This window comes from Taeniopygia guttata, chromosome 3 (genome assembly GCF_048771995.1).
Source record: "Taeniopygia guttata chromosome 3, bTaeGut7.mat, whole genome shotgun sequence".
NCBI lineage: Eukaryota > Metazoa > Chordata > Aves > Passeriformes > Estrildidae > Taeniopygia > Taeniopygia guttata.
The window spans coordinates 65,586,809-65,599,132 of record NC_133027.1 but is presented as its reverse complement, the minus strand read 5'-3'; the positions used below and the strand labels follow the sequence as shown (position 1 = coordinate 65,599,132).

General features: G+C 39.6%; 1 protein-coding gene across 7 annotated transcripts in view; it reads left to right on the top strand.

The window, feature by feature from the left end:
• The window catches only part of PDE7B (phosphodiesterase 7B), a 169,553-nt gene that overhangs the window by 123,925 nt on the left and 33,304 nt on the right, over positions 1 to 12,324 (top strand). For 6 of the 7 annotated variants that reach the window (XM_002194363.7, XM_030269577.4, XM_072927032.1 and 3 more), the window contains one exon: positions 7,750 to 7,833. The exons of the other annotated variant lie outside the window; for it this stretch is intronic. In XM_002194363.7, the coding sequence (XP_002194399.2) occupies positions 7,750 to 7,833 (84 nt within the window). The remainder of the gene's footprint in view (positions 1 to 7,749; positions 7,834 to 12,324) is intronic. 7 annotated transcript variants of the gene reach the window in all.

Here is a 12,324-nt window from a genome sequence, read left to right as displayed (position 1 = left end):
ATGCTGCAATTTATTTGGGAGAGGGATGGGAGTAGCATGACAGTAGGATTTTATGTTCAAAGTTGTCATGGTAATGCAACCTACTACCTGTTGCGAAGACTATGCTGTAGCTGTTATTACTTTTATTACAGCTCTTTATCCTTTAGTTTTTAAGGTGTTTGTTACAATTCAATTTCATTTTTAGGAAAACCAGTAAGTTTTGCCACTTGCCAGGAGGGCTCTATAGTAATAGCAGTGATAGCAATGCGAGAACCTGATTCTGCTGACTCCTGGCTCCTGTCCTCTAAATGCAGAGATATTTACAAGCTATCAAACCATGTAGGAAGACAAGATTATCAAGACAGTTCAGTGCCCTGTCTATATTAATATCCACTTTTTCTGTAAAGTCAGTGATCAATATTTGGAGACAGAAATACCCCACCAATAGCACCATAGAAAACATACAAACAGGTGGTTCCTAGCATTAGAACCTGGAGGATCCTGTCTGCTTCAGAGTGTCCCAGGATCTCTGTTACTGTGCCAGCCCTGCTGAGCAGCAGCACTGTGGTAAGCCTGAAGTCAGCCAGAGTGCTTCCATTTGGGATCCTAGCTGTGAGACTCTCAAGATACCATCAGCCCCTGTAGACAGTAGATGGCTGGCTCAACAATACAGTGCACAGAAAATATTTATCAAAGTCGAGATGGTTGTCTAAACCATGCCTTTCAAGTATGGAGATGGTGATAGATGACTTCTGTCTTCTGCACTTAAAATGCTTTATTTATACAGCATTCTCTCTTGTTGGATTATTTTTTCAAGACCTGTCTCCTGGTTTTAGTTCAATAACTCCCTATCCTTTCCTGCTAGATAAAAATTGTCTATCTTTTTATCCACATGTGAAAGCCATTGGCTGAATTTTGCAGAATTTGTACTGACAAGCTCCTGAATCTCTCATGTCTTCAAAAAGAAAATGTACTAATTAAGCAGTTTGTGCAAATTGCCCATTCTTATGCTCCCCTCTGTCTTCATGCCCAGTCGTTTAGGACTTTATGTAAACTTTTATATAAACTTTTATATTTTATCTAGAAAATACTGAATGTTAAGTAGGTATCATGAAGTCAAATCAAAAAGTTACTGTGTTTTATCCAGAGCAGTACTCTGATGGCTGTTGCATAACAAGTGCTGGTTTTTGTTTAACTGAGCTGTGGGCTAATATTACACTGTACGAGTATACACAGTACATACATGTGTGTTCATTGGTGTGAGCTAAAGGTGCATGTACCTGTTTTGTTTGTTACCAAATAGTCGCAGGGATAATCACAGTGGAAGGTATACTCACAGTTAAAGGGTTTGGTGTGGTCTCAGTTTTCTAAATACAATCCTCAAGGATGAGGTCTTGGATTCTTCCCTCCCATGTTCTGCTTATATTTGTGGCACCTAATTTAGGAAAAGAAGGGTCTTAGACTCCATCTGCATCAGTCAGAAACATTTTGGGTCTTTGAACATCTCTTTAAGCATTAGTCACTGGGTGGAGGCGCGTACCTCTCTCCTCTCATTTAGACCTATGAGTGTGTGAAATACGTTTGACCTTAAGGCAATAATTCGTAGCCCATTGTCAAGCTCAAAAACAAGTGAAAGAATTGCCAGTGCAATATAATACATTGATGTTTTGGAAACCTACCTTTGTTAGCTCGTGCAATGGAGGGCCTCTGTCTGTCCAGTCGACTCTGGCCACTTTTTTAGTCAGATGTTAGTGCTGCAGGCTCTACATTTGCTCCTGCAAGAACAGACAGGTCTGTGAAGGGGGAAATGTGGGTGCTGCTTCAATATCTGAGTTTCTGATGACTGCGGTTACCTGGTTCTCGATGGCAGTTTTTGCATCCTCTTTGTTTTCAATTGTCTGCAAGAACTTTTTCCAAAGTCTGCATGTTGTTAAGAGCTGTGCCTCCAGATGTGTCAGTTCAGTCTTCTCACCAGTCACTGGTGTCATATGATATGGTTAAAGAGAGGATTTCTAGAGTGTCTGTAAAAGACTCATTTAACTTGTTCATCTGTCAGAAAGGACAGCTGTTAAAGGTATGCCTGTGGATCCTTGGGTCTTCCTCTGTATCCAGGTAAGACATACCAGGAGAATTCCAGCACTGAGAAGGGTTTTATGGACAGATTGTCAACTTCTCTTTCTTGCATTTTACTTATTGGCACAGGGAGAGGTGATAGTACTGTTTGGGAGGTTAAGATACAGCTGTGGTGTGGATTTTGGTCAGTAAAGGAGGGCAGAAATTAGAGCTGGCAGGTACAGTAAAGCAGTCCCAGTAGTTCTTGTTGAACATAAGAACCACCATGCATTCCAAAATACTAAGAAAACAGAACATGGGTGAAATGTCTCATCTGCAGCTGGAAAAGGAATTTTCAATAGCTGAATGTCAAGTAAATCACTGGGAATAAATTGATAAAAATAATTAATTCACACGGTAGGAGCACTATTAGGGAAATTAAGTAATTTTCTGTGTAAAAAAAAAAATTAAAAATTGAATTTAAATTTCTACATCATCATTTTATCCTCCTTTTTAAAAAGGGAGTACCACCAATTACTTTCCTTTGCAGAGCATTTTGAAACCAAACTCCAGAATGCATTTGATGAAATCAATACTTATGAGCTCATTAGGACTACTAGCAGAAATAGTAAAACCATGCAGCACACAGCATGGAAAAACTTACATTTTGGAATGTTTACAGGCTTAAAAATTCAGTGCTTACAAATGAATGAAGTGAGGTGGCTGCTCCAGTTTCTCCTGCTCCAAAGGGGAGTCGTCCTGAGCCTGCAAGCCTTAAATCAGTCTCTTTGTGTCTGTTCAGAGGAAATGGTTTTGTTCAGAAGATCTGATGTACATGAGAAGTCTTTATAAAATGCCTTCGACAAACAAGAATTTACAGTAACACTTTTAGCACTAATACAACAGAATGAAAAGAATCCAAACCAGTATGAATCACCGTGAACAAGCATCTCTTCAAATAAAAATATAATTCCAGTAATTCTCGTACTCACTCCTAATGTAGCTTTAATTTGAGTTTGCTGCTTTTACAGAGCAACACTTCTCTCTTTTAGAAACCTTTCCACTAAAATCAGAATGATGCTTAAAACATCATCAAGCCCTCTTCCTTCAGGTCAAAAATCCCAAGCCTGTTCATAACTGAAATAGTGGAGGAGCCATGGGCTCCATGGAGTCCACAAGAGGCCTTACTACTGCTGCTTGGTTTTCCATGAAAAGTTGTCAGCCACTGCAGTATGTACTCTGAACAGTCAACTTAAGAAATACTGGAATATAGATTGTAAGAAAGCTTGACTGAAATAAATACTTGTAACCTCTTGTGAATTTGCTGTGGTATTCCTGATTTACCACATGGAGCTGTGTACTAAATAGAATCAATAATTTGGTGGTTGGCCCTAACTTCTGCTGGATGAAGCTACTCTGTTGTTTTGTCACAGCTATGGCCCTATTTTCTCTCCTAATTTGTTGTGCTTGCTCAGTGAAATTGAATCACACGCTGTTTCAGGCAAGTCTTGGAGAAGTTGTTTTCCTCGGTGCAGATGGTTCTTTCCTCCAGATGTGAAAGGCAGTTAAGAGCTGCCTCATTTTTTTCTTAACCCTTCTGAACCATTTTGAAGTGTCCTTGATTCTATGGCTGCAGTGGTGCCGTGGTTCTTGCCCTATAGCTGATTTTCTTATGCATATCAGTCACAGCTTCACAGGTTGCTCTGGTTTATTTAGTTTGTGTTCTTGTCTGTTTTAACAAGGACAAAGTAATCAAGAGCACAGCAGCCCCTGGGAGATGTCCCTGCTGGAAGCTCTTGGTGCCACTTTGGCACCAGTGAGGGTGCAGCCCCTGGTGTTTGCAGCTGCAGATGTTCCAGCCTTGCATCTTCAGCCCAAAGCAGTCGAGGAGAGCCTGTACCCTGACCATTTCCCTGCACCCTGCTTGTTTCATTTGGGAACACAATTTCCTGCCTTGTTTCCATAGAATTCCTTCCTTTCACTCTAAAAAGGATTATTTATTTAAAACTGCTAATTGCATAAATTGTCAGAATGACTGCTTAGCTTGATTTTTAAGGTGGAGGCAGAGAGATGTAAAGGTGTGGTGGACTGATGAAAGTCAACCTCAAAGTCGTCTGCCAAAACAAAAAAATAACATTGAATGTCTTGCCATCAATGTTCCTTGCCTCTTGGATATTAATGTGATAAGTTGTATATCTGGTGTAATCCCTGTTCTTAGTCTCTCTGTTGAGTGTAGTTAGATGTAATTAAAATTAATAGGGAAGAATATAAATATTTTCCAAATATGTGAGCCAAGAAAAAATGGAGGAAGGGAGGTGTGGTGGTTTTAGCCCACCACCACTTCCTAACTAATCTTTCTCTAATGATGTAGAGAGAGACTAGGTGGCACCTGGTGAAGTATTTTGAAATAACAGATTCATGAGGTAGAGCAACTTGATAACATCTTTGACTCATCAGAAACTTGCCTTCCCTCAGGATAAAGTTAATAATCATATAAGAATATAAAGATTTTAGTGGCTTTTCCTAAATCAGCAGGGATGCAGATTTATTCTGCATACAGGATCCTGTAGTGCTAGAGACAACCCAAAATTACACTGTCTGTAAGAAAATGTAAAGATACACAAATAACCAATTGGAATCATCACTAATTTTTCATGACTTCCGTTCCTGGGGTTTGCTAGTTCAGTAAAACTCATTCACATTTCTTACTAATTGCATCAATAACTCCATTGCTTTCCCTCCGCTGAAATTACTTGGAATAGTGTACATAAGCATCTCATTTGGCTAGTCTGTAGTTCTATATGAGACAGCAGCACTGTGGGAGGAAGCTGGGCTACTAGGAATGTCCAGGCATCTGGGCCACAGAGCACTTGGGACAGAGGAGGTGACAGCAGCAGTGAACTTAATTTAAAATAGCTGTTGCTGTTAATACCTGGTATCTCCCAGCATTGTGTTATCCTCAAGTATCAGTAGTGCTCTTCCGTGTCAAGATCATCACGAAAAATTGTTTAGGACCATTCCCAGTATGAGTTTTCTAAATATCATGGAGATTAATGAGTACATCTTTTCAAGCAAGTTTCCTTTCAGTCCACTGTGTTATCTTCTTATGTTTAGTCTTCAGTTCTTGTACTCATCTCTTGCTTTCTCTTGTATGTTTAACAAGGTCCGTATTGTTGAATTGCTCTGCAGTATTGCTTTCTTTTCCTTTTGTCTAACAGTTATTTTATTTGAGGTAATTAAGCATCTTGTATGATCTACTTTTGGTAAGCCCACCTTTTGTTTTCTTCAGTGTTACATTTGCCTACCTACCATTAATGTTCTCTTCCTCAAAATTTGGGCTCACACTATTGTAAGCAATCCTTTTGATACATGACTGTATGATTTTCTTTTTCTCTAGTACTGTGGTACCTCCTCTGATTTGATAGATGTATTATTTCATGCCTGGAAAGAATATCAGTCTTGCTGGTTTTATAGTATCATATGCTTTGGGTGTTTTTTCAGATTTTTGGAGTCTGAATTTCTCTTTTTGTTTTTAATGTCTCTGATAATACAGTCACAAGTGACATGTTTATCAGTGTGTAATGCAGGGAATTACTTGCAGATTCCTGTTAATTCATTGGTGCCCGCAGAAAAAACATAAGTGTTGGTCAAGGCATGCTCTGAATTCACACCCGTTCTTAATTTGCTGATGCCTGGATTAGTAGCAGGCTCAAGCCTGCCTGATTTTTTTGAGTTTATATAATGTGTACCATGTGCTTGCCATTCTTACTCTTTCTGCACACGTGAGCCAATCTGATGGGGTTACCTGTGGCAGAGAGCAATGCTTTTAAGTCTGGATGCTGCTTCATGGGCTCTGGCTTGTGAGTACTGATGAATTTTGTGTCGGTGTTTTACAAACTCTCCAGCTATTTGCTCCACCCTTCTACTCTTTAATGCAAGGATCGCGGGGGATGGGTTCTTGTACCTTCATTGCCACAATTACATTGCATGTAATTTTAAGTGCTGATGAAGGTAGACCCACGGCATTACCATACCTTTGAGGTGGAACAGCTGAAGAGCAGGTAGAGGTTTGCACCTCCTGCCCCTGCTATCAGAAGGGGTAAGTGGGGTCAACAGCAGCTTGAGTTGTTTTGGACTGGTTCCTCACAGAGGTTGGCAAGCCGGAGCCGAGAACAGGGAACACGTGTTCTGTCTCTGGGAACAAAAAAGCAAAGTGAAAGTAAGGGTGAGAGAACTTAGATTTATATTTATAATCAAAAGTGACTGTGTTTGAAATACTCGTAATTTGCATGCACTCTCTTGTGTCTTTCGTATCTCTAAGGACCCCTAGAGGGCACGGAAGTTTTTCTCTACCTCAGATATTTAACTTAATAATTCTGTTTGGCTTTATTCCCTTAAACATAATTGTAAGCACATTTTAAGTGAACATAGATAGAAAAAAAAATAACAGCATTTAACTAGGTCCTTCTTTATTCTACAAGGTGTTTTCTTGTTTTTAAACACAAACAGTAGAAGCTAGCACTAGCAGCCAAATTCTTAAATTATTGTTTAGGTTAGTCGGATGCTATATTTGTATCCCAGAGGAAATGCAATTCAAACTAATTAGAAATTCATACTTCATTACAAACTTTATTAGGGCTACAGTGTGAGCTGTGTAGGGATGGGCAGTGGGTATGGTTTCAACACTGTGGTCTCTGTTTCTGTAGAAGAGGAATTAGTATGGAGAAGAACTAGAGTACTCTAACTAGGACCTCAAGGTCTCCAAAATTCATCTTATTTAAGAATTTTTAATATTTAGGTCTTGTTGATTTCCTGTAACGGAACAATTACATTTCACTACAAGATACTTAAAATTAGGGAAACATAAAAATGCCATATGCTTCCCCACTACTTCCTGTCTACTTGGAGAGAGGTTTTGTAACTCTTATATATCCTGGGGAGCATTTTTCTCCTTAAATTAGTTTTGCCTATTTCATCAATATTACATGGTAAGTCAGGAACTAGTCATTGTGAATTGCACAGCAATACACAATATTAATTCTTAGGATAGTGTTGACACTTCATCACCTTTAAATATACATACTAACAATCCAGAGTAATGCTTATTTGAGAACATTAGGTTTTCATTTACATGAAACAGCTGCAGTGTTTGAGGAGAAGGCTTGAATTTTCCAGAGTGCTCAAAGAGCAGAAAGTAAAACAAAAACAAACAAACATACAAACCAACCACCTAAGTGCAAAAACATCTTTGTACTTTTTGGGGGGGATTTTTTCATCAGCTGATGGTTTTGAGACCAGTCCCACAACTGTGGAGGTCCATTGGATTGTGAGCCTAGTCCAGGATTGGGACCTTTGTATGTGAAACCATGACAGTCAGAGTCCTACCTGTTCTTGCTTGAGAAAAAAAAAGGTAGATGTGTGCACTTTTTGTGAAGCAATAAGAGTCTCCTTGCAGGGCAAGAAGTTGTTCAATAGGATAATGTTGTTTAATCCCAGCCAGCAATGAAGGGTTTTTGTGTCTTTGTTCTGATAAGAGGATCAGCTGTACTGCTTTTCCCAATTACCCAGGGATGTCGTGGGAGATGATTTTTTGGACCTTAGTTTTCCCACTGGAGGAGTGTAATGTCGTCACATTGTATTAAAAAATAGATTTAGATCAAAACAGCAGAGAAAGGCAGCTGCCCCTTCTAATGTCTCGGGGGATTTTGTGTTTTGCAGGAGATGCACGGGTGAGAGGTCAGACAGGGGTTGTCTCCGAGCGCCGCGGCTCCTACCCATTTATAGACTTCCGTCTTCTTAACAGTAAGTGCAACTCTTCTTTCAGGTCTGTATTTAAATGGAAACAAATAAAAATCTCTATTGAAAGTGTATGAACCAAACTATCTCATCTCATATGTATCTGCAGCTCAGTTGTCTTCACACAGTCAGCATTAATTCCATTATTTCCACTCAGTGTCTGGCTGTGAAATACTTTGATTGTGTGAATAGCCCATAATGCTCAGTCTGTCAAATGTAAATACAGTAGGGCCATGGGGTGTGCTAAGGAAGGAGCAGGGGCAGTTCAGAATTAAAGAGATAAACCTCTGTGTCCTTTAGCCTCTTAGACAACAGTTGGAACAGATTTATGTGAAGCTCTTATCCGGTCATATAGAATTGGCACAGAAGGAGAGCATGTGACAGCACTGACCAGTGGTTTACAATAACATTAATTTTTCCAACAGTTAGAACCCAATCCAAAGCCCCATGGAGTCTTCTCATTGACGTCAATGGATTTTGGGTCAGGCCAGCAGTGAACATCTGTTAAAAATAATCTTAACCTCATTTTGATTGAAGTTATTTTGCCACTGTTGTAAATAAAGGACAGCAAATCTAAAGAGAAAAAAACCCAAATTGAGACCCTGTTGTTTTTTTGTTTTTTTTTTCACCTGATGGACTCTCTATACTGATGCAAACCCTTAGTGGGTGTGTAGAAGATAAAATAAAAAGAGTCACTTAGTTTTGGGCCCTGTAGCACTCAGCCTGGGTGCTGTGTAAACTTCAGTGTTCAGACACAGGCAGATCTCAATGTGTCCTTGTGTACTGCGCAAACAACCTTTGGAAAAAGTGTTGTTCACTGTCTTCATCAAAACAGACTGGAACTCCAACATTTGCAGTGCTGACTCTGTTACGCTTCTAGTGATTGTTCTTTTCATCAAAGAGCAATTCAAATCAAAGTTTGAATTCTTCTTTTTGTACCTCCTTGTCTGGGTGCCTGGGGAAGGGAGGAGGAAGCAAGGAGGGAAGGGAGCGGGGAGGAAGCAAAGCAAAGCAGAGGGGCTGGCTGGGAGTCAGCAGTAAAGAGGAGCTGGGGAGGGGAGGGCATGGGCTCTGATGGGCTGCATTCACCCACTCTGGAAGGGTTACTGCCACCCAGCAACGTGCTGCTATCAGTCTTGCTGATTAAAGGTATTTTCTGGGTTGAAAGTCCATCAGAGAGCTTGCTATGGCTAAGGTGGAAAGACAAACGGTAAGATGGGTCCATCAGTTTTCCCAGGACAAAGGGAATAACTTACTGGTTGAGCAGAGTTTGGAGGACAGTGTAGTTCTGACTTGCCAATGAAAAGCATGAAGAAAAATCAGGTGTAGGGTAGCTAGAAATAGTATTGGTCATGCATGCCTTTATAAAGACTGAGAGAAAATAAAACACTTTTCATTCATTAAGTAGAAGTGGATATATATTAATATTCAAATATGACTAAATTAATTTTTTTTTTTGGTTTGAATACATACACATTATATAAAATTCAGTTTCTTTTAAACTTTTCAGTTTTCAGTTCCTTTACCCATGGAGAAGGAAGAACACAAGAATAGTTTCAGAAATTTTTTCTGGTGCGATAATTTTTTTCTGGTGATAGGGCTTTCACTTCTAACCCCTGTAGATGAGTCCTGCCATCCTCCAGATCCTGCCACTTTCTGGGAAATGCTGGTGCTGTCCATGGGCTGTGCAGCAAGACATCCATGGCAAGGGGTACTCTGGTGAATACTCAGCCTTTAATCAGGCCTGGAGCAGGGCACTCCACATAACCCCTCTAAATACCACTGCTGAACCTAAAAAGTGGTGCCTCCTTGTGTGTGCACCTTTAGGCCAACAGGGTGGGGAACCTGGGGTTCTGTGCTCCCATACTCTCTCTCACAGAGACCTCCAGCTTGCACTTTTTACCGCTTTTCCATAATCTGGAATAAGTCAGTATGGCTGGCTGATCATGATCTCTGTAAGGGAAAGCAGTGATCCTGATTTTAGATTCCCCATGGTTTTCAGGTTTTTATATATTTACCATTTTCTCTCTAAGGAGTAATGTTGCCTTAATTTTTCGGTGCAAAATGAAGTGGGATTTCTAGATACTTGACTACTGATTTCGTAGCTGGCAAGTGCACACTGGGCCTGGCTCACTTGGTGACCTACAAATAAATGAAGATGCTCAGTGTCAGAGCACGCAGATGTGTTTTGCCAGGAAATAAACAGGCTTTTGTAATACTTGTTCGTCTACATCTTTCTATTAAATCCATTTTTGCTGTGCAGAAGTAGCAAAAAACATAAGCACATAAGCAGCAAAAAACATGGTGCTGCACATCCTGGCAAAAAGAAGTATATATAAATGCCCCTACTGCATACTTTATTGAAAAGTACCCAACTATTACTTACAGTAAAATTTTGTCACCATGTTGCATTTGTTTGGGAGCAGTAACTGGCAGGCAGCAACTGTATACTGAAGGATGTTAGAGTGAGGGAAGAGACAGAGGAAATTTTATGGTAAATATCCTCAGAGGTCATAAACAAATGCAGCATAAACATTACTCCCGCTTCTCACTAACAAACTGAGCTTAAATAGCGACTGTTCCATCTCACATCTGAAATACTGTTCCAAATACTAGTACCAGCCTTGTTTTAAAGTAAGGGAAAACACTGAAGCTCATTCTGGAACAGTTGACATCTATTATGTAAATTCACATGTAAAAAAAATACAGGACATTGATATTTACTGTCAGATTACAGGTTACTTACATGTAACTTTTTTTGCAGATTCAAATTAGTGTAGTTTTCCCTACTTTGACTGTTACGGGTTAACATTGACTAGACCATATCTTTTGTTTTTTCTGGAGTCTTACAGTAAAAGTCGCTGTGTAACTTAAGACACCATGAAGTCTTGCTGGATAGGAAAACTTTGGATAGAAAATGGGATCTTCTGTAGCCCTAATCAAAGACAACTGTTGGCTTCTTGCTTCTTGAGTCTGTGATGCCATCTACACATTCCTCCAGTGACTCTCTCCAGTATATAGAAAGTTAGTGTTCACCTTGTCTTTGCCGGGCTGTCAGGACCATGAGCATTTCTCAGAATTCTGTCTGGGAGAGATGAAGGGGCTTAGTGTCTTTCTCTGCCTAGTTGCAAGCTTTTCTAGGCATAGTTGCACTGGTGGGTTTAGGGTCTCTTAAGATAACTCTGGGATCCCAAACTGAGTGTAAAATACCCCTTTGTCACCAAGAAGTCCTTGGTTCCGTTCTCTGAGGACTGAATGTTTGCCCCAGCCCCTAGAGTTAGTCCCACAGCTTTTGGAGACCCATGTGATCTACAAGGTTCTGTTCTGTGTGGATGGCAGCCAGTCAGAAGCTTGAGGAGAAGCCGTGTAGCAGCTCCTCCCCTGCAGAGGAAGGACTCCTAAAATAAGAGATACAAATTTTGCTATAGGTTTATAGAAAGATAGGGTGACAGTTTTCTTGTATTAATTCCAAACAAAATCTAACAAATCTAAGGAAATGTTGAATCTGCACTGGTTGGCTCAAGCTTGAGACTGGACCTGGTGCAGGTCAAAATTGATGTTGGCAGCTAATTGACACTTCCGCATTTCAGTGAATTAAATGTATTTCAGTGTATTCACAGGAGAGAAAAGGAGTTAAACTGAGTATTTACAGAGTAGTAATTTAGAATTCAAAACACTTCTGCAGTGAAAATTAATCCAAGTTTCCTTCTAACAGAGTATATTTTGGATTTGAGGAATAAAGGAGCATAGCTATGGTAAGCAATAATTTAGTTCTCTGATTCACAAAGTTGCTCAGTGAGTCATTGAAGCAGATCCCACCAGTGACTAATACGCATTGATTTAAATGGATTTCATTATCTCATTATGAGGTTTTTTGGTGACTGTGACAGTACACTTCTTCATTGCCTTAACACAATTTGAGGGAATTCCTTGTGATAAATCTGGATTTGTAGGTAAACATGCAGCAGTTAGCAAGAAGACCTCACCCTACTGCCATTATAATAAAACAAACATTTTGTTTTATTGCTAGGTTCAATCAAGTAGACTAACAAAATAACAGTTCACAGCTGTAATAAGTAACTTATTATTTACAAGTATGCTTGTCAAGCAAGTCAGAAGATGAGACTCTTAGTTCCCATCTTGTTTATGCTAAGCTCTTATCTGGATTAAATTTTGGCTTGCAAATGACAAAATTGCTAACCTTTAAATGACTATATTTAATTCACTTCTTCAGTATTCACTTCAGTATTTATATATGTACCTGCAAATTGGAGTCTCTGTACCCAAATGTTGTTACCCAGAGAGATACCTGTTTTCTTACACCTTGCACAGCAGGAACACAGAGTGGAATCTGAGAATATGTAAAATGTCAAAACATGTCTATAGACATTACTAAGGTATGTTTCTGTATTACTTAGGATCCTAAGAGATCTTAGGATCTCTTATCATCTTAGGATGCAGGCAGAAGCTGAGTCCAAAAGAACCCCACCTGCTTTA